This window comes from Larus michahellis, chromosome 7 (assembly GCF_964199755.1).
Source record: "Larus michahellis chromosome 7, bLarMic1.1, whole genome shotgun sequence".
Classification (NCBI taxonomy): domain Eukaryota; kingdom Metazoa; phylum Chordata; class Aves; order Charadriiformes; family Laridae; genus Larus; species Larus michahellis.
This window is the reverse complement of record NC_133902.1, coordinates 53,187,355-53,210,645: the sequence shown is the minus strand read 5'-3', so window position 1 is coordinate 53,210,645 and position 23,291 is coordinate 53,187,355. Positions and strand designations below refer to the sequence as shown.

General features: G+C 37.5%; 1 protein-coding gene across 19 annotated transcripts in view; it reads right to left on the bottom strand.

Annotated features, from left to right (window-relative positions):
* Positions 1-23,291, bottom strand: part of R3HDM1 (R3H domain containing 1) — a 54,106-nt gene that overhangs the window by 15,553 nt on the left and 15,262 nt on the right. For 10 of the 19 annotated variants that reach the window (XR_012588464.1, XR_012588465.1, XR_012588466.1 and 7 more), the window contains 13 exons: positions 21,233-21,311; positions 19,617-19,676; positions 19,394-19,534; positions 16,730-16,838; positions 16,538-16,633; positions 15,085-15,122; positions 14,952-15,002; positions 14,573-14,799; positions 11,590-11,844; positions 8,432-8,586; positions 6,898-6,999; positions 2,991-3,251; positions 2,374-2,494 (listed from right to left, as the gene is read on the bottom strand). Coding sequence is in view for 15 of the 19 variants with exons in the window: in XM_074595700.1 (XP_074451801.1) it covers positions 2,374-2,494; positions 2,991-3,251; positions 6,898-6,999; positions 8,432-8,586; positions 11,590-11,844; positions 14,573-14,799; positions 14,952-15,002; positions 15,085-15,122; positions 16,538-16,633; positions 16,730-16,838; positions 19,394-19,534; positions 19,617-19,676; positions 21,233-21,311 (1,695 nt within the window). In the remaining 4 variants the exon portion in view is untranslated. The remainder of the gene's footprint in view (positions 1-2,373; positions 2,495-2,990; positions 3,252-6,897; positions 7,000-8,431; positions 8,587-11,589; positions 11,845-14,572; positions 14,800-14,951; positions 15,003-15,084; positions 15,123-16,537; positions 16,634-16,729; positions 16,839-19,393; positions 19,535-19,616; positions 19,677-21,232; positions 21,312-23,291) is intronic. The other 9 variants (XM_074595705.1, XM_074595709.1, XM_074595708.1 and 6 more) reach the window with 5 other exon arrangements.

Genomic DNA, 23,291 nt, shown 5'->3' with positions numbered 1-23,291 from the left:
AACCTCTCAGACAGTGTTACGGCCCCGAATCCAACAGCTCATAAATAGTCAGGCCACTCCATAACATTAAACCACAAGTGGCTTCAGTTGCCATGCTCTCAGAAGCTGTCTTTTATCTAAATTTGTGTTTGGAAAGTTATTTCATAGTTAGTAACCACTTTATAAGATGAATAAAACGCACGGCTTTTATGTAATGCATGATTTGTTAATTCTCACTTTTGACCAGACACATTGCTAGATTAGCCAAGTAACATGCTGCCTTTTGTCTCAAAAACAGCTGGTGCTAATAAGCTTCAACCATTTCAGCTTTGTGTCAACTTAATACAAATATTTAAGGTTTAAGATAAATCTAGAAGAGAGATCATTTCAAAATACACCATCTCCCAAGCAGTTTACAGAACAGAAAACATGGAACCTTCCATCTCTAGAATGCCGATTCAAACTTCCCTATAAAGCAGTATATCAGAGCCAGCAATGGCTAGGTAGCAATTCGCAGATTTTGAGTTAAACACTAACTATGCAGTTGCTAGTAAAATATTTCTTTCTACATTAGTGCTAGTAAACACCAAGTAATAAAACAGGATTGAATGGAATTATGGGCTGGACCACCCCTTCACTGCTTAAACGCGATCCCTTGATGTCAGGGTTACAGGTACAATGTACATTTTCAAAGCACTCAAGCAGAGCTTTCTTACTTTATTTCTTCTAGAACACGGAGATTTTAGCTGCTGATGCTTTTCACCCTGTCCACATTACAGGCAGTGAAATTCAGTTAAAACGAAAGAGCTAAAAACATACAAGAAAGAAACTTACCTAACAGGAACCAATTCCTCCCTTTGCATCTGGGTGCTGATGCACCATCGCCCCATGCTTTCAAATTCAGATTGTTTTGTTTAGCTACATATATACACCGGGCTCTCTCCGATTTACGAGTTTGTGGGCTAGTCACATCGGGTGCCCCCATAAGTGGGGAAGTAACCCCAGCTGAGCCTCTGATTTTTTGCTATTAAGTAGTCTAGGTATTAAAAATTCTGAGGAAGGAAAGCAGGTTGTGTAATACAGTCGGGTAACGCATCTTTAACACCAATGGATAAAACAAATTGCAAAAATGAGTCTTTTGTTTTCCTTTGAAAAAATGTCAATATACTTTCACTTCTGAAGAGTGAAAAGTGCTGCTCTATTTTGCAGTAAGCAGGTACTAACAATATTTTAAAATGATCTGACAACCCTACCATAAGTGGGCATCACATCTTGATGATTCTGCAGTGAAATAATCCTGTGTAAAATTGTGAACTGAACCTTGAACAACAATTTCAAGTACTGCTGCTATTGGAGCACTTCCCAGAAGAACTGCAGAAGAGGGAACCAGCCCTCTTACAGGTTAGTTCACAGAACAGCTATAAAGAAATCCAGTTAATATTTGTAAAAGCTGATATTTCATCCTATTTCTGTAGAGCAACACACAGCCGGGGGCGAAGGGAGGAATCAAAAAAAAAAATCCTTCCTGACGAAAACTCAAAAGGACACTAAGTCTAACATATTAAACTAAGACATGGTATAACAGCCTGATTTTTAAGGATCTCTGCCTCCAAACATCACTAGTTATTTCTGAAAGTTTTGACTGCGAGTCAAGATATTAATTAGAAGTACATTTTTGTTTCAGGAACCCAAATCTTACTGAAGAAGTCATAATAGTATTTTTAAATACAGATTATCAGAATAGTGGTAGCTACGGTTACAATTTGTAAGGAAAAAGAGACAACAGGAAAGGAAGAAGACAGAAACACAGCTTGATAACATTCATAGAAAGGTAACTCAGAAACAGTTGAAAAATCTTTACTAAAAATAGGAGGAGCAGAAAACTAGTTCTAGCCACGTTAGTCTCATTATATATTCTATTCAATACCCAGATACCTTTAACCATAGGACAGAAAGACAAATTAAAACGGTACCACCAGTATCTGAGCGTAGCACTCTTTCCATGCCACAACATCTAACATCAGTATCTTTTGTTTAGAACTTTCAGTTAAGGTATATCTCCACAATGTTACATCATTTAAAGGTATGATTCATCTTTATTTTGTAAATTGCTAAAGAGTTAGTAACTAAGTTTTTTTTTTTTAATTATTCAGTTCGAAACTTTAAAAGTAATATTATCCTATAATTGAAGTTACAGCATGAGCCACTCATAGTAATCCCAAATTTCATGAACAACTGACTCAAATTCTTCCACCTTAGGTTAGTTACACTTTGTATCCCATATCTGAACTTCTACTTCATTTGACATTTTACAGCAAAATAAGTTTAAAAAGCAAAATCAGAAGAAAACACACACAAGATGTATTAATGAAATGCTGAAAGAATTCAACAAACCTGTCTGCTGCCCAGGCTGTGCCAGTGGTTGGTTTTGCTGCGTGCTGTAGTGGACAGAAACAGGCCGGTACTGTTGACTGGAGTGCGGATACTGATTGGGGGTACAGTAACAAGCTGGCATCTAAAAATGAACAACAATTAAAGAGATTCACTACCTGCAAGTTTCCAGAAGGCAGACATCTAAATGCAAAAAACAATCACATGACAAAAGAAAGATGCAAAACTTATTAAGAGGGGCAACTAATGTTAAATAGTTTAGCAATTAAAAAAATACTACATAAATTCTCTCTTTAACAGCCAATTTCTTCTACTTTTGCTGTAGAAGTAACAATTCCCAATTTCCACAAAGAAACTTCTGAGACACTAGAAAACTACGCAGAACACGAGTTTTACCAGCTACAGGTAAATAGGAAAATCTGGGTGGTTATTGCTCCTCAAGTAAACCAAAGTCATTTATTTCAAAGCATGTAAGCCAGAAAAAACCCCCAGCCCCAGAATAAAGGCACACAGCTGCAACTGAACAGGGGCCCCACACCATATAAAAAGCTCATGAGTAGAACAGCATGATCAGTTTTTTAAATACAGCTTTTGGGAGGACGGAAGCAGAGCCATGGTACCTGTGGCACAGGTTGCTGCATATATCCTTGCTGCTGCAGCACTTGCTGGTTGACAGGGTGGCTAGATGTCGAGTAGCCTGGAGCAGAAACTGGTTGGCCAGAGGGAGGTGGAGGTGGAGCAGCTGCGATGATAAAGCCAGGCTGCTGTGGGGGCTGGAGGACCACGGTGGACTGGAACATCGCAGCATGAGGCTCAGCGGCATCAGCAGGTGGCTGACGGGCAAGACTCATATGGCTAAACTGTGATCCTAGGTTGTCTTGCTGTAATAGTAAAAAAACAAAAACAAGGAAAAATTACATTCACAAATGCACATTCAAGGAAAAAAAAATAAAATAGCAATAGCCAAATAACTCAGTAATCTTCAGATACGCATGTCTCAAATTACTGTGCATTAGCAACATCAGCCAAAGAACAAAGAACATGATAGAACACAGCAGTAAATTATCTTCAGGCCTGACAGCAGGACAGAACATCCACATTTAGACACTTAACTCATTTTACCAAAAATATTTGATTTTTGGATTACATCTGCCTCTATCTACTTATTGTAAGAATTCAATTGTCAAAAAAGAGAGTCAGAAATTGGGTCACTAACATTTTCTGATTGGACTCCAAAGTTTGAGTGAAAACATCTAACCACAGTTAAAATAGCAGAAGGCATTACTATTTCTTAAGTAATTTTCAGTTTTAAAAACTTAAGTTAATGAGGCTGTAATCATGAATAACAAGGTACATTCCTCTAACTTGGTATTATATTACATGCAAGGATTAATTTTTTTTTAGCCTAAACTCAGGTAACAGTTTTAAGAAATGTGTTCTAGAGGTTTCCTACTATCTGTATTTTATTAACATCTGAAACTATGATACTGAGCCCTGTGCGATTCTTACTTCTATTACTGTAACCCCAAGCTCCTTTTTTTTTTTTTTTTTTTTTTTTTTTTTTTACAAGCAATTCACCATCAAATTATCAGTATCCTGGAAATTAGAACTGATCACCACAATTGTATTTTTTTTGCTAAACAGGAAGATTTAGCCCACACTTTAAAAGTGGACTCTCCAAACATGGTGGAACACTAAAAGAAGATCGTGAAGAAGATAGGAGTTAATCATCATGAAGAAGATAGGAGTTAATCAAGAAAGAGTAAGTGCAAGCTCTGTCTTTTACTGATTAGCTACGTTCACATTTTATCATGAAATTTTATAGTTCCCAGGCTAAATAATGTTTCTTAATTACCACTGGAAATACAAATTTGCACCTAAAACTTTATTTAGAATACCTTTGCAACTTTAAAAGCCCTATTTTCATTAGATCGACAATCTAACTTTCCCTTTGACATTTCAGTCTATAATGAGGCCTACTGACACAACTTCAGTGCTTTTCTACATTGGATTTTACGTTCTACTTTTCATAATGCCTAGTTTAGAAAGGAGATACAGATATTTAATTATGAGTTAATATTAAAATATCCAAAGGATAAGCCCAATCAATACATATTTCTTTCTGTTACACTACCAATATGAATAAATTCTGATTTGGTCCATTTGTCCTACAGTGATACGTATAGTACAAGCATGAGTACCTGGTACCAAATACAGATGTGTTGCGTTTAGATTATGAGACAAGACCATCAATCCTTTTCACGATGTTACTTAAGTTACCATCAGCAGGAATAAACTTTTGAATCTGCCAGCACAGTTAGTATTGGAACTTATTTCCTGAATGTGAAATGCTTCGAAATTATTATAAACCTGCAAGGAGTTTCATTCTCTGCTTTAACATCCATATGCCTAACCGTGATTGTGAATCGAAGCACAGAGACACCTGAACTAGCTGCTACTAACAGCAATAAGTCATATGCTAAACTCACACAGAAAGCTCACATTGGTTAATTAACCATTCTCATTTCATTACCGAGGAGGTATGTTATACTGACTGCAGTCCACACATATTCAAACACTAAAATAGCAAGAGAAAGAAGATCATCAATAACAAAACACCCTCCATGAAGTGCAAGTCCTTTTAGAACTGTGGACCTAAAGTACAGATAACAGTTACAATATAGTTTTAATTATATGCAGTCTACTGAATGCAGATAAATCTTTATCTATTATTAGTAGACATTCCTGAATTATGTTGAAAATAAGAACAAAATAAAAACTATGAATACATATCAATAGCAATTGTGTAACACTGGTGGGTTAACCTTGGCTGGCTCCTAGGTGCCCACCAAACTGCTCTATCACTTCCCCATCCTTGGCAATACAGGGGGAGAAAATAAGATGAAAAGCTCATGGGTCAAGAAAAGGACAGGGAGATTGCTCACTAATTACCATCACAGGAAAACAGACCCAACTTGGGGAAGATTAATTTAACTTATTGGCAATTAATAGCAGAGTAGGATAGCGAGAAATAAAAACAAAACTAAAACCAGCTTCCCCCAACCTCCCTGCTTCTTCCTAGGCTTAACTTCACTCCCAACTCTTCTACCTCCTCCCGCAGGTGTCACAGAGGATGCGGAATGGGGGTTGTGATCAGTTCATAACACTTCATCTCTGCTGCTCCTCCTCCTCACACTCTTCCCCTGCTCCAGTGTGGGGTCCCACCCACAGGATAGAGTCCTTCACGGACCTCGTCAGTGTGGGTCCTTCCCAGGGGCTGCAGTTCTTCACAAATTGCTCCAGTGTGGGTCCCTTCCACAGGGTGCAGTCCTTCAGGAAGGGACTGCTCCAGCACGGGTCCCCCACAGGGTCATAGGCCCTGCCAGCAAACCTGCTCCTGCATGGGCTGCAGCTTCCTTCGGGGCCTCTCTACCTGCTCTGGTGCGGGTTCCTACACAGGCTGCAGGGTGGATATCTGCTCCACAGTGATCCTCCATGGGCTGCAGGGGGAGAACGTGCTTCACAATAGTCTTCACAGGCTGCAGAGGAATCTCTGCTCCAGCACCTGGAGCACCTCCTCCCTCTCGTCCTTCTGACCTTGGTGTCTGCGGAGTTCTCACTCCTCTGCCTCACAGCAGCTGCACGGTGTTTTTGACCCTTTCTCAAATACATTATCACAGAGACGCCACCAGCATCAATGACTGACTCAGTTTTGGGCAGCACAAGGTCAGTCTTGGAGCTGCCTGGAATTGGCTCTGTACGACACTGGCAGCTCCTGGTCTCTCCTCTCCACCCCTGCAGCACCCCCTTCTGCTACCAAAACCTTGTCACATAAACCCAACGCAAACATGTATTCATTAGAGTACCAGAACAGCCTGGGGAGTTGAGAAGCCTCAATTTTTGACCTGGACTTTAGTTCGGATTCTGCCTTGGGTCACTCTTCTCCTTCACTAGGTTTCAATTTCAATTTGTGTGGGTTTTTTTTTTGTTTTGTTTCTTTGTTTTGCTTTTTAAACACAAAAGACTAAAATATTTCATTTGCAGCTTCTATTTATTAAACAAGGGATGCTGGTAAAGTGGGAACGGTAAGAGTTCTGGCAAAAAGGCTAGAAAAAGGCAACCGCATAAAACCAGAACAGCTGATCCCTCAAAATGTATTAGGGTTCAGAAGAAGAAAGAGCAGACAAAGAAACAACAAGAAAGGATGGAAAGAGGTTAATCCAGGGACATAAAAAGGTACTGACTGGCTAACAAAACATAACAAAAAATAGCATTGAAATATTGTTCCTTTACAAGGGGAAATAATATATATCTAAATATAGAGATATTTACATATAGCCTTAATTGAAATAAACACGTTAAAGTCTCAGGAACTGTTTTCCCCCGCTCAGATAATACGTTACTGTGATTGAAAAGCTAGCCAGTCATTACACTGCTATCACACGCCACTTACAAACACCCAAGCAAAGGTCAGCATCCACTAAAGATTAACCCGTGCAGAGAGGAGATGAAGAGAAGATGTAATACCACAGAATATTGCTGTGTAGAGGAGACTGGCAGGAGCGGGGGTGGATAAGAGACTGCAGAGTACTGAACAGGCTGGGAAGAAGGCTGCAGAGGCCGCATAGGCTGAAGAAATAACAGGTTTATAAACATGGTTAACATCAGAGTAAAAGAAATGAAAATAAAGTCAAAAAGTCTTTTGTAATAGAAAAAAGTAACTACACTCCATGACCAGAAAGGGAACAGATACTTCTTTTTTAAACTCAAGACTGTAGATTTAAAACAGAAGTAATTTTCAATATCTCAGTCTCCCAGCAGAAATACATTTGCTTCATTTATTAGACAATATATTAGCTATAAGTCAGCAAATTGCTCCTATTTAACATTTGTTTCTGTTAGTTTATTTTTAAAATTATAAAATAAAAACTACATGTGCATTCTAAATACAAGTTGTTTCAAAGCATCTAAAGACAGAATGAATTTACTACTAACCACAGCTTAAAACTTATTATCTTATTTAACAATACTAAAATATTTTCTTTAATTTGTGGTTATTTGAACATGAGAGAGGCATGATTGCTGATAATATTTTGGGCAGGTTCAACTCCAGTATCCATTGAGAAGGCAATCATAGGAGTAGTAAAGAATTTGAAGAAAACAGCAAACACCACATAGACACGTCCGTAAACTAGTAGAGAACTAGGGAGAAAGAGTACAAATGAGCCTTTTTCAAAACAGACCATCTCTACCGTGGCATAGGCAGGTATCCCGAACAGAAGATTTAAACAGGGAAAATGAACAAAGAAAGATTTAGATGAAGTTCCATAAATAACTGTTTGATAAAATTTGAGAACAATTTGAAAATACCACAGGAGACTATAGCAAATAGCTTGGTACCTAAAATAGCTGCTGTGAAAAGAGGTAGAACCTTCCCTTCTCCAGCCCATATGCACTCGTTGCCTTTTTTTTTTTTCTCCCCTTCTTCAAGGGCTGAGGTCATCTTTAATCAGCCTGTTTTGCTGAATTCCTCTTGTACAAGATGAGGATAAAAATACGTACTTCAGCATGCAATTTTGTGAGTAAGCCAAAGTGCTATTAAAGAGTTGTTCATACTCTACCAGACCTAAGCTACTTCGTTTGTGCCATGAGTACTGCATGTGCAGGACAGCCCATGAATTCATCTGGCTGAAAAATAACCCTAACGCAAGGAGAGAAAGATTTCAATTGGATTAACTCGCTTCCCAGATTGCTGACTGTATTACTGTTAATGCCAGGGGTAACCACGCAGTGGGACTAAGGACGAAGAAGCCTAGACTTGGTATGTTCTTGATGCCATCACGTTTTCATACCAAAATATCTTCTATGTTTTTAAGAAAAGGCTGCCTGCCATGTTCAGTTATTAGCAGAACTGATAGTGCTGAGGACTGGGCGGGGGGAAAGTCCAGATACCCACACCTGTGTAGCCATTACTTCTTAACCTATGCTTCGGCAGAACCAACCTACTGATCCCCTGTTATCAGACAGCAATACAACAGCATCATGTGTTTGACATGTGCACCTGTGAGAGGATGTGATTAGCTGCTGGCTGCTGCTGAGGTGCTGCGGGAAGAGGTGGCTGTTGCGGAGGTCCAGGCACTTGGGTCCTAACAGGTTGCTGAGGTGCAGGAGGATTATACACAACTGGAGTGCCGTCGGGATTAAGGAACGGCTGACCTGAAAAGTTGAAAGAGAACAAAGACAACCAAATGTTTCAGCCAGCTGCATCATCTAAGTATGGAGATAATAAAGACAAATGTATTTACAGTAGGCAAGATTAATAAAATTTGAAAATAAGTGAATTCATACTGTTTTATATGATAGATTTATGCCAAATCCCCACAACCACATTTATAATACAATGACTAAACAGGTCTCATTTGACAAAATACATGCAGTTAAAAACCAAAACATTTAAGGTAAACAAAGATACCCCGGTCTTTACTTAGCGAACACAGATAAATATTTGCTGCATCCTGCTTGTCTTAAACTCATTTTTAATTAAGTGGATTGAAAAGGGCAGGAGTAATAAAGGAAAACCCTACTAAAAATTAATCTCCTTTAATCAGTTTGAACATCGATCAGAACACAGGAGAGCTTAAGGGCAAATATTTAAAAAAAAAATATATAAAGCAGTAGCATTCCCATAACTGCTAGTGCGATTACTGTTAAAGGACTCTCTTCCCCTATTCATAAATTAATTGGCTTTTAGCTTTCAAATTAAATAATGTAGTATTATTCTCCTATTTAATAATTTGCAACTTCAATGTTACAGCAGTGGACTAATGAAAAATAATTCAAAAATAAACTAAACTAAAAATAAATTATAAACAAGCAGTGATTTATTTCGATGCCTGGGTTGGGAAAAAACAAAACAAATCAAAGGAACAACAGATTCGCTAACAAGGACCTGGGTCTTAATGACACATGTCCTGCATTGGCTTATGTTGATGCTTAAGTTCCAAATACTGATGTAAATATTTCTCTCCTCCAATATTAATATTTCCTTGTCTGAGATTCTTTCCAGGAAGGCACAAACTGAGACTGAAGCCTTTGCACCCTGGCTGGGGTCCTGTCAGAGTAGACTAATGCTCCTTCGGACTTCTTCATCCCCTCATATTTAAATGCAACTGGCCAACATAAAAGTGTCAAAGTTACTGACGAGAGGCCTAAGGTGACTAATGCAAGAGAGAGACAGGAAGCATGAATGGGCTTGCAAAAATAAGCTACATATTACGCAGCTGGACTGCAGGTGATCAAGCTATATTCAATTTAGCTTAATGGATTTCTCTTTAATGCTCAGGAATTGGGAATGTTCATATATATACAGGGAGGCAAATTTTCTTATTTCCTTCTACTACTTTCTGGTGATCACAAGAGCTTAACTTGCTTCCTGGAGTGGCTGAATAAGAACTGCCTTTTCCTAATTACCCTCTTCAACTACTGCAAAGAATGACTCTTGACCAAAGGTCATGAGATCCTCTGGCAGAAATGCTGAGAATCTAATCCATGTTTTTTGAACTCTGACTGTCATTTGGAACAATAAAGCCAGATGAACAACTACGGAATATGATGATTCGAATACGTCGAATATTATCGAATTCGATAAAGTCAAAAGTTTATCTGAACCTAAATATTCTTTGTTCTGGAAGTGTACTTTATCTCTGTTAGACACTCAGTAGATATTAATATAATCTTCTGTTATGAAAGACTATTAATGACTAGTTTAAATACATTAAAAATGGATAAAACATAGGAAGAGTCAGTTTGAAAATCAAGCTAATTTTAATGAATGTCAGAGTCAAGTCTACAGTTCTGCTGCCTTTTCTGAAGTGGGTGCAAGCTGCTTTCCAATGAAAAACTTTCAGTCCCATTTGTTTCTCTGCCCTTCCCTGTTGCTCTGTGGAAGTCCCATCAACGTAACAGGGCAAATGACCAACAGTACAGGAGGAAGAAAGCAAAACTAATTGACACACACATAACTGTTAACAAAATATTATGTATATATGTATATATATGTATAACAAAATATTGACGCACACATAACTGAAATGAAGATGACTCAAAACCTGCTATTTTTTAAGTGACAAAACTGTATCACGTTTTACATGAAAGCACTTTCAAGCTGATGGTATCATTTGAGTGCCTGCAATATCTGTTTTGCTGTACAGTTAACTCTAAAGATTTTAGCATGGCCATACTATAAACTCATAATATGAAAAATGACAGCCAACATTATGTATATTTAATGTAGAGTACAAAGTCCTCTAGTGTACACAAACACTACACCCACTTATTTTTCTCGCAAAACTTGTTCACTAACTATATTTGTCTTCAGATGGTCAAACACAATGGAAAATTCATGTATAAGATGTGCAACTATCATATTAGAACTAGAAAAACTAAGTCAATAGTGCTATTGTCCAGAACCTAGATCCGAGATGGCAAATACATCCTCCTCTAGATCCAGTGGGTATCTATGAAAGTTAGATGCTACAGCTAGTCATTTGTAACCAAATTTTTAGCAGGGTTGGCTTAAACTATTCATTTATAATCCAGACAAGTAGCTACACACCTCCTTACATCCACATTATGAAGTATCAGTTTCCTACTACTTACTAAGATTACCAGTATTGGCCAATTATGCCAACATTGATTTAATCCTGTTTTAAACTGACAAACAGAAGTTTAGAAATCACATGTAGTCTCATGCTTATTTCCTTCACTTGTATAAGTTGGTGTCATGAGCACAGAGACGCAAGAATATGTTGCGACAAACAAAATGAAGGATGATAAATTCTTTCAAGTCAGTATGAATACTTCTTCAGGCTCTCTACCCTCACTGAAACTGCTTTATAGTAGCACCCTCTCCCCAAAAAAGCCAAAACAATTAGTTTAAGTTATTCTGCGTTCTGGATAATAAATCATGGGATTTTCATATTTTGTGCAAGTCACTCGTTAAAATTTTACATGTAAGTTAAAACTCTACTAGAGAAAAATCAAGTGAGTTTACTTATTCCTTTGATCCTAGAGTCATGCTTTCTTTTTAAATTAAGTGCACTGAACAAACACAACCACAGAAAAAAAAAATAAAAGAGAAAAAGAAAGGACAACACTGACACTCGTGCATTTTTCTCCAAGTTCTCAATTGTAACAAAAACATCACAAGCGTGTACCAACCTGTTTGAGGGTTGATCAGAACACTGCCAGGCGGAATGCCTGCCGCTTCCAAGGGAAGCAAAAAGAAGCTAGTGCTAGTAGGTGCCACTTGCCCGCTTATGCCACCATCAAAGGAAAGAGAGTTACTAGTGCTGACAGTTGGATAGACGGCAGGCGTGCCATGAGAAGGCTGGCTTAGAGCTGGCACTGGAAGAGGCTGCTGGGTGTGAGAAAGAGAACCCGTGGATGACCCTACACTACTAGAAGACTCTGAACCTAGGAAAGGAGTAATGAGAAATTGTTTTTACCTAAAGACAGAAACATCATGCTCACTTAAAATATATACTTGTAAATGCTTACCCTTAAAGCTCAGCGTTAAATACATTATTAAACAGTGGCCTTTCCAATGAACTCCCCCTTCATCTCCCCTGGAATACCATTACAAGATTCCTTCTCTGAACCAAGGGTCAATTCAGCACTGCTTTGCACTGTAAAGTCAGGCTTTCATATCTAGCTCAGATTTTCTGCGCAGAAAATACATGGCTGTACGCATGCACATGTGCTAACGTTCAGTTCATCTGCAATTCATTTAAGTGATCAGTCACTTATTCCAAAACAAAGCATGCACACGTATCAGTTGGATACACCGAAGCAATAAACACACAGCCCACAGCTATGGTGTATGTGCAGAAACAGTGAGCCCAGTGTCCCTTCAGATACACCAGCTCAATTCACATGCTCTGTAGACCCAGCCCGCATGCAAGCAATGACTGTGTTCTTTTTACTACTAGATGTCGGAGATCTCTGATTCACCTACTGGACAAATTGCAGAATACTACAAAAAACCCCAAAATTTGACAATTTTCAGACTGACATCAAGAATACAGATGGAAAAAGTGATGCAACGTGGTAGCTTTAGCCTAGTTCTCTGCAACAAGTCAAAGTTCAAAAGGAGTATGAAATAGATGATTGAAAGCAATAATTATTTTACAGATATGAATGACTAAACATTGCAAGGCAGTGGAGAACCAGACCCTGAGCTTTCTGAAAGCCAGTGCATGCAGCTATAAGCAACATTCCAAAAAGTCCAATATGGAGAGGTTTGCAAACTGCACTGTTCCAAGATCACTGTATACCTGCATCTCTAGGTATACAGTTTATTATACTTTTTATTAAGTCTTTGCTATGATACTTCAGTACTTGGAAACAGAATATAGTTGTTTAAATTTAAGAACTCCTCATTAGCAGCCTCTATACAATCTAGAAGAGAAAGCAGGACTCAAAAAGAGCTGTAACAGAATTTATCTACTGTTTGAAGTTACTTTGCAGTCCTTCATAAAAATTTAATTGTAACCCTTTTACTCGTGTGTATGAAAAGACAGTCTAACTTGAAGCATTTGCTGATGCTGACTGTTAACTTTTTTTCTATTGCTAAATGAAGCAAAATAGAAAGCTCTGAATTGTAAGCTGGGCAAAAAGCATACCCTAGCTCTGCAACAATCTTCACCTGACCTGAGTTGCTCCGATTAGATTTGTTTACAAGTGTATCCACTTCTAGATTATGTAGAGAAAAATAGGCTGAAGCTATCATAATTAAAGCAAATTACATCCTTGATCAAGATGAACAAACAAAACCAATCTCAAAACATGCAAAAATCACCACAACCTACAACTGCAGGGATGCAACAACCATCAAGACAGGCATTCTGAACTTTGAACGTTAACTCTCAGAACGCCAAAATAAAGTTTCCAGAGAAATTTTATTTTAATCCATTTATGTTCTTGCGATTTGGAAAACAAGGATTTCTAAGAATGTATTTTATATATAGACTATTGTCAGGTTGTACTTTCTATTCAAGCTGTGCCAAATAGTATTACTACATTCCTAAATGAAATAACTCAATGTGAAGGCACAATTTTACAGCATATGCGGAAGTACCTTGGAATGAATTTTTTAATACAAATATACAATGGACAAACAGAATTTGTAACTGTTTTACTGCATTAAGATATAGAAGTGTGGTGATATACCTATAAGGTAGTGGTGGTTTAAGGGAAAGCAAAAAATTTAAACAGAGCCTCGTTAGAGACAAGTTTTATAAATAAGATCGAAGGCAAGTGTAATACAGGCTAGCAATAATAGTCTGCTTTTTTACAGTTCTACTTCGAATTCTAAAGCAGTGCATCCATAACCCACCCAAGTATTACAAGCCTCAAAACTCTCCACACCAAGATTATCTATTAGATCAAATTACATTGGCTTTTGGAATACAAGTGTTTACTACATTTCATTTTTGACCCACAGAAGATTTTCTGAGATTTTGTTTTGACATTAATCACAAATTACCACACCTTTGAAACCCAGAATTTTATAAAACGAGTATTTTCTCCCACCATTTCTGAATCTTAAACAGTACACTTTCTTCCACTGATCTGATTTTTCAGCAATCTGAAAACTAAAGTAAGCTTTTTAGCCATATTCATTTAAATTTAACAATGGCACTGAAAGATAACACAACAAATGTAACTAACAATTCACCGCCTTTAATGCTGTTTTTTCCTAGCTAGTAGGATAGCAGCCCACGGTTTCCTAAACACCATACTGTGCAGCTTTGCCACACTGAAAGAGTTGAACTCTACATTTTTATTTTGTATGGAGTACTTAGGTTGATAAATGTTTTTAAATCCTCCCGTGATTTGAATAGAATAGAATGGATTTAGCTTAAAGCCATCTATAATGCACTTTAAAATTCTACTTCCACTGTCAAAAGTCTTCATTTAATTTGTGACCTGAATTCTAGCTCCCCGGGGCAGTTTTGCAGTAGAGGGCTAGGTCTGTAGCCGTTCTACGTACACGGCACCCACTGCACCCAGCAGGAGTTGTATGCAGGGAGCACCTACGAGACTGAGGCCTCTACATACGTACACATCTGCAATACGCATCACGCATCAAACCATCAGGTAGCTATGGAACTATGCATTTGTACGGATGTTGTTGTTATACCTGTCTTAGACAGCCTGCCTGTGCTTTTGCTGCTTCCAGAGCTATCTCCTCTTGTCAGAACTGATATCCCACTGAAGCTGCTGGCTTTCGTTACAGCTGGCTTCAGATTGCGGATGGAGCTATCAGAGTCGGTGCTGCTCCAGGGACGGGGTTCACAATACTTCATCTCATTCTCAGTACTGCTCTGATGGCTGTTGGCTGATCTCCCTGATGTTTCCTTATTGATTCTGTAAGTTATAAACTAAACTTTTAGCACAAGCATCAATTGCAAAATAAGGGAAAAGGAAAAAAAAAAAAAAAGAAAGAAAAGAAAGGTTGAAATGCATGCAGAATACTTTGGGTTTGTTTTTTTTTTTTTTTTAAAGAAAGCATCAAATACCTAAGTATCTGTCGTCTTTGTTGTGTACTATTAGTTTCTTCCTCCTGGATTCTGTTGACATTTTAATAAGATAGCTTAATATTTATTAAGAAAATAGGAATATGAAACAGAATTAAACAGCAAATTTTCTTACCTTTTCTCAATGAAATAATTCTCTTGGGAACACAGGGACTGAGGGGCAAAGAAGTGTAGAAATTAATATGAATGGCATCTAGAACCCTACTACAGCGCAGTAACAAAACATGCTGCAATTTGGAGTCTTTTATATTATACACAGATTTTTACAGCATCCTCATTATATTAAGCTGCCTGAAAACTTAACCTCCTTGGTGGATAATTTCCATGTTATGGGAAAAAAACCCGACAATATAAAAAGGCCGATCTGCAGGAAATAAAAGTTAGCATTAGAATAGTTACAGTGCTGACCATTTTGTTTATATCAGTATTTTTCTGAAGTTACAATTCTTCCATTGGGCTTTTCGTTGCCTCATGTATCTTCCAGCTGATGTGTGACTTCACAAATCTGTTACCACCACCTGAGCTCCCTTGTCTTCTGCTTGAAAGTGTGAAGTAGGAGATGATGCTGGCTACTGCAATAATTGTACTCAATTCTTTGGGTACAAGTACACATATGCTAAAAAGCAGACAGAATATACAATCAAAAAGGCTATTAACTTCAATTATGTTGTCCTTGACTGTGACTTCTAACATTTGGTACAAAGCTTCTAAGGGTACAATACATGGTACGTGAGTATGAAAAGGAAAAAGTAATTTTATATCCAAAAGTCCATTCTTTTTGTTTGTAACTAAGGTGAACAAAAAAAAAAAAAAAAAAGATAAAAGCTTCTGGAAAACATTTGGATATAGCAAATTAGCCTCTTTGATTCATTACTCTTTCTTCAAAACAAAAATCTGGTTTTGGAGTGTAAGAGCCACACATAAATGTCAAAGTAGATTATTACAAGTAACGCATATTTTTTAAGATATATTTGTTCAGTTTCACTCAATATAATTAAATAATCAATACTCATGATTGAATTATAGTTTATGATGTTGTCCTGCTTGATAACTCCAGTCAAGAGAGACTAGGCTTCTACATTTCTGACTGAAGTTTCACATATGGGAATTCAAATCATTTTACTGTGACTAGTCAGAAGATGTGTTTGATACAGACACAAGCGAGGAAAAAAAAACATAATTTTGTTTTTGTTTTCAGGTTTTGTTTGTTTTTTAAATAATTGTTGCTCTGAGTGACAACTGAAATGACTGCAGTACCAAAACTCTGTAACATTCAGTAAGGGGCAAAATAACGCATTGAAATAGGTAATGCTAGATAACGCACCAAAAATAGCTCTTGAAGGTTGTTTAAGTTTCATAAAGTAGTGATTAGAGAAACCAGAAAATTTCTCAGTAACTTTGATACAGTTTAAAGCTTACTCGGGCCACACTACTGATTCCTATCTGCTCAGTCTCCTTCAAAAACAGAAAGTTTCCAGGAAAGAAGTATCTTTTAACAAAAGCCACATGTGCATGTCAGTGTGTGAAGTATTCATACAAAACACCGTAAGATTTTCTTTGATACATACATCTTGTGCAAATATTCTTTCTCTAGCTCTTTGATATTCTTCTTCACGTTCTTCTATGGACTTACTTCTTCTGTCATCTTTTAATCGTATCCTCATCTAAATTAAGTGATACAGTGTCAGCTTCTACAGGAAAATAGTATAAATACACAGTTAAATACAGCAAGTGGAAGGAAATAATCCATATGTATTTACCTGGTTGTCATCTTTGTCTAAACTAGAGTTATCTCTTTTAAGGATATACCGCTTCTGGAAGTCATCACTCTTCTCATCCTTTATATGTTCACAAAACTTTTGGTCAGGTCTATGAAAAGCCGTTAGAAAAAAAAAAATTATGGTTTTGCAAACATATACTATACACAGTGGAACAAACTAAAATATACTCAAGGTTAACGTTCAATATACTTAATATTCTAACTGAAGTGATGGATTTTGGTTATCCAGGCAATGCAAAAGGTACCAAAACTGTAAGATGATGTTTACTCCTGACAAGTCCTGTTCCTGAGGCATAACAAACCTGCTTTTAAAATCTCTTCCTCCTTCAAAGCTTTTGCTTCAATTTCCAATTAAGGTGGCAAGCAAACCACATGCCTTTGGGGAATCAGAAGTGCTCCTGAATCCAGACTGGTGCCATGCAATGGATATTGGGCATGCATGGAAGTGAAGATAGGTGCTTTCTGCTAGAGCTGTAATACCTCGGAATTCATTTCAAGGGAAAACAGAAGATAAGATAGAGGAGAAAGCATTGAAACTTACAAACTTCTACAACAAAAGTAGAAATAAGCAAGAGAAGAAAAACAGTACAGTGCAGGCAAGCAAGAGCTTCACAAGATCACAGTGAGAGGATGAAGCAAGAGATTATATATCTTGTTTTGGTATTTCATCTACTTTATGAAAGAGTATTAGATATTTTGCAATCTCTTGTTATTAAAAATAGATACCAAGTACCTAGACAATAAAACTACTACTATCATAAGAGAAGTTGTCAGACAATGAGGAAATATTTGCCTAATAAAAGATAAAACATAGGTATACTCTTCTCTATTTCTGCTTCTTTACTCATTACCCAGGACATCTGTATAGAGTCAGGAGATCTTTTTCTATAAAACAGCCCAGCCTAACTATTAGTTACTGGATGCCCAAACATAATTAGCAGGCATTTCACAGAACCTTTAGACTGTCTTACCTCTTTCTTTTAAAGGTCCCTGAATTTACTGCCCTGCAATCACCAACTTCCCACTCCACTGAGACGTCCCAGTATGCACTGGGTTGTTGATGTCAGTAACATCACTGATCGGCGATGGAGCCGGGAATCTGCCTATGAGGAAAAGGTAAGTTTGGTTTTATTCAACATGGAGCAGATCTCCAAGGTTTTCTTGCTAAATTCTTATTTTATATCCAAAGAGATTTAAAATAAGAATACTGAAAACATTAAGAATCTTGATGTCTGCAGGTTAGATGAAATGCCTGCTAATTAGTAACTACACCTACAGGGGGCTTCCAGAGGCCATAAGCCATTGAAATACTATCTAGAAAAAAAAGAGACATAAAATTGAAGAAATCCTCTTTAATAGTTCTTATTCCACACTTGAAGTGCTAGACTGAAGCTTCAGTCTAGAGATGCCAGTAGATTCAAAGGTAACAGATTTTAAATGTATGGCTTTGTAAGTCAAATCAGATAATGTACAGCCAAAGCAAAAACCATACATGAATACATAAGTTACTTGTATATTTAGGCTCTATATATTTTTTTTCTAGAAACCGTTGAGGAGGCAGCTGTTTACTTAAGTGAAATTTCAGTGTGGTATATTATTTCAGTTTTACTGACGTTAAAATTAGGGTAGATAATTAGATATTTTTTTTTTTCCTCCCAAAGCTATGGAGAGTGTACATAGAGGTTGGGATTAGGATGCAGGAGCTGTAAACTCCTATTTTCATGTTCAAATCATAGAGTACTTAAAAATAATAAAAACAACAACAACCAACAACAAAAAATGGTGTCAGGCAAATGCTAAATGCTTAAAGTTAAAACTAGAAAGTAGGTGGCATAAATATACCAACACATTAGTCCTTTGTCTTTCTGAGAGAGAATGAGGAGACAGAGCAAGTGCAGAGGACAGAGAACAGCCGGGTCCTTCGAATGAAAACGTCAACTACAAAACAGGGTTTGGAGCTGCTGTGGCCCCAGTGCTCCTTTTTTTGCAATATGGGTTTGCCTAGTGGTTTCTTCAAGAACTCCCCAGCCCTCACAGCAAAGTACCATGCCATGACTTGTTAACCTGGTTGAGACTTCCACTGCCAAGATCTCCGTCTTCCCTGCTACGTTTATTTTGTAAGGCCAGGTGAGATCTGTAAGCAACGTTATTCCAATAGAAGGCTCCAACGCCTGCATTTTCCCAGCAGGTTTTTACAGTACAAAAGCCAAAGTTGTGCAAGTCTTGTCTCCTCCCTTCACCAAATCAGAAATGACCCCGTTCTAAGTTAAGGGCCGGTTCTGCTTTCCAAAAGAAACAAAGAATGTACTTTGTACACTTTACTGATGTGTATCTTTAAACGGGTAAATAGCTGATATAAATTCCTATTTCAGGGCAACAAAGTTAGCAATGCATCTCTGCAAGAAAAGCAACAAAAATTCTTAATTTACAGATACCATCCTTTTTTTCCCCCAAAATAGTTTAAACATGAAACATCACATTATCACACACAGCACTGGAACACGATCAGTAAAGATCTTGCAACTGCCTCTCCCTGATGCATGGTTCCCAATGACCAGATAGACCCCTGCTGCTACAGACGCAGCGTTATTGCCAGGTGTTAATTCTATGCCTCAAAAAGTTTTTTCAAGACTTTTAGACTTACATTCTTGTATTGCTAGTTTTATTTATTATGACTGCCTTCCCACTCTGGTCCACGTTGTGCTCTAATCCAAAGTAAGCAGCTACCCTGTGCAATAGCATTCTATGATAAGATGTCATCGGGGGAAACTTTTTTCTTGGAACTCTGTAAGAAAGGAATAGTACCTTTATTAAGTAAACAGGAACACTCTTGAATTCTTTTTTTCCTATAAGAGTACAGTACTTACTCATTATTACCAATGAAATCTAAAATTTCCTGTTCTAATTTCAGCAGCATCATTCTGTCCCTGAAAATAAAAACACAGCAACTCACATATGAGACACTCCAATAACTGCAGCTGTATTCATCTTAAGAATACACAGACAAGATCTGTGATCAAGGGTGGAGGCAGACTGTAAACAGGACCAGGAGGTGTCAAATGCGGTATTTTTAGGACAAAGTATTTATTTTTCACTAAGATGTATTTACTCAACCTGCCTAGTGAAACATGCTTTTCTCATCTCAGAAATCAGAATGCAAAGATCCTCTATAATCTCTGCCCAGTAGCTCAACAGAAAGTACAGTTGTTGAGAAGAAAGTCTCAAGAAGAAGGAAAAGCAGTGACTAGGTTGTTTCGTGTTGGTTAGCATGGGCAGTAAGATTTGCAGAGGCCTGAACTGGCCCTTGGATTGTGAAGCACGTTATGGGATCGCTGAGACACAGAGTGACAGAGTACAGATAACAGGAGGCATTACTACAACACACCAACAACCAAGTGGTTAAAAGCTGTCACACATTGCAATGTGATGAGATATTAAGAGAAGATGAAAAAGCTAAAACTCGAAGTGATAGAAACGAACATTATCTGAAACACCACAAAACGTCTTAAAAATGCTTATGCCAGTTCCCATAAATCATTAACATGTAATGAAATTAACTGTCCCACAGTTCATAATTTGTGCACATCAGATAACGAAGCTTCCCAGTTATTGTGCATGTAAATCCACAGCAGACCTTCACCTACCATTTCTTACTTTCATTGGGAGGCTTTATGACTTCAAACAGAAATAAAGTAAGAGTTTAGCACAGGTCTGTGCTCTCTAATTTTACTCTATAGGAGAAAATGATGTTGTACCCCTATTATAGCCCACTTGATGTTTTTTTGCCAATAAAATGGAATCCAAATACATGATCACATTGGAAATCATAACTATAATACTAATGAATAAGAAATAGCAGTGGAATAGCTTTTGCGACAGCAGCCCAATTCCACCAATTTAATTTCTTGCCTTGTGTGTAAAGCCACAGACCTAATATGAAACCCTACTTGAGGAAAGGGACAAACAAGATAGCAACATACCGCAAATCTCAAAGCAACGGAATCCTGTCAACTCTGTAGCTAACAAATGATGGACTTGAATTAGATCAGATTTGGTTTCTGACGTGCAGAGTGAAGATGTATATCTCTAACTATGGTTATATGGTAAAGCTTAAAAAAAGTTCCTATAAATTCAGGGCAAGACAGATTAAAGTAAGAGAAGGAAGTTTAGTCTCTAAGAAGCAGATGCTAAAAGAGTACAAGTTTTAGAGACATAGTATGAGGGTCCCTTCAGGGACAGAACTGCACGGACAGAATTCATTATTTGCTTATTAAACACTGAAATGGTTTAAGAGCTTTTAATGTCCTGAACCTCCAGTGGTTCAGTGTTTTAGATAGCCTGTGCAACAAAACCTCATCCTAAATAACTGACACATAGCGTTAGACATATAAGGGACACACACACACACCCCCCCAACAGGTGGTGTTACACCTCAAGCAATGACAAGAAAGAAAAACAGAAAGTTGACATTTCTGATGCTTACCTGGGATTGTTTTTTAATGTATTTACTAAAAATTCATGAAGATCTATACCAGTGGAATCTGTGTATTCTTGGCTGGAATCTAAGGGCGGAGGGGAAGAGAGGAAAATTACACTTTGAAAAAAACATTAATATTTTTTTTTTTTTACAATTATTGCTGAACATGGTATTTATGGATCAATACTATATAACTATTAGGCATGCTATTCCCAAAAATAAACACTTCCAGTTTCCAGGGAAAAGGCTCACAAGTAAAAACAACAAAATGGAAAACCCAACGCCACCTCCCCCTTTCCCCTAATTCGAGTGTAATATAGAAGCAAAAGCTTCAGTAACACTGCCAATCTATTAACAAATTGCTGTACATGTTGAAGCAGTCACTTTGGGCCACCCGATTTCTCAATATACTACATTGCACTGTCGTATACACTTCTGACAACCAGCAGCTGACCTACAGGATTACTGGATGTTGCCGGAAGAAATACTGTCATTCAGGATGTAACAGTTTAACATTCACAAATGTTAATGGAGAGCAGTCATTGCAATTTAGATTCCATAAGCAATGAGGGGACTACTGCGCAAAGCGTAGGATTCGGTGGAGACAGAATCCATGCAGGCTTTTTCATTAGAAGCAACAGTGCCGGCAGAGCAGCCTCTCAGCATAGTGGGAAACCGGGTGACCGAAGTATCCAATCTTCAAAAGCAAGACAAATTTTTTCCTGGAGAGAATCCAAGTCCACCTGAGGACAGGGAATATCTAGTTCCCTAAAGAAGAATGACAGTGAGTTCCTTTGTGTGCAGAGTTCATTATACTACCAATTGTGCTCATATATTATCAAGACAGTATAAATGAAACCAAGCAAGTCTGAGCATTTATGGTTTGGGATTACTTTTGAATCGGAGAAGGGGAAGAAAAAAAAAGGTATGCCCAGTAAAGCAACTGTAATATTGAATAATTATTTACTTTAATTTTCTTAATTTGCAAGTGAGCAATAATTTAGTTATAATTACAAGAAGACCAATGCTTAAATTCTATCATTTTCTATTTTGGCACATCCTAAATTGGGAAGTAATTACCTTCCAAAGGAGACATTGGGTGAATGTAAAAGAGCTGCCTCTGCATTGGGTACCTTTTTCTAGGGGGTGGGGGAGGGTGGACGTGGGTTTTTTGTTGTTGCTGTTTTCGGGGTTTTTTTTGGTTTTTTTTTTTTTTTTTTTTTTTTTTAATTTTAGAAGGTGGGTATGTATTTTAAAGATTGAGCAATCTAGCTCTGAAACACCCCCCTAGTTTTTTTTAAGGCATTATTTCAAAGACTGAGAGTTATAAATGCAGTTAAGTTCTCAATTCCGGTGCTTTTTATTTCACAAATACCTGGTTGCCAGCTGGGACAAGATGCACTGAAATGCCATAAGAGGAAGGCCTTATGGAATTGAGGGACACAAGATAGACAAGTGCTACCTCTCTCAAAAAGACTTCTAGCTTTAAAGATATTCCCTATGTATTGGTTGATCTAAGATGTTTATCTAAACATCCTGGATCCTTTATTTAAAGCAAGAGCTGTACAATGATTTGCCAACTTAAGTGCATAGAGTCTTCTGCCTTTAGGAGGCATTACGAAACATGGACAGAGACAGGCTTACTTCATTAATTTTGCAGTTCTATTCCAGGTTAAAAACCAAAGATTTTCAGCAGATACAATAGATCTTCAATCCAGAATGCAGGAGTATTAAAGTGAAAACATAATTGTCATTTTTACTTATTCAGTTCCACCCTTGCTCCAAAAATGTTATAAAAAAATTCTAGATCTTATCAAAAGTAAAATAAAGAAAAAAGAACAATGACTTCTGTTGAATAAAGATCAGGAAAAGTTCAAAGTTAGTTGTCATTCTCACTTAAGTTTCACAAAACCTGTAACAAGAAAGTCCAGAAATAAGATTATATCTTCCACTGAATAGTAAAGTCAGTTTCCAAAGAAGAGTTGAACTGAGGCAAGACAACTGCTCTTATGCTGATCTGCATAGCTATTCAGGCAAGAAAGGCAAAGCATTTGCTGGAGTGCAT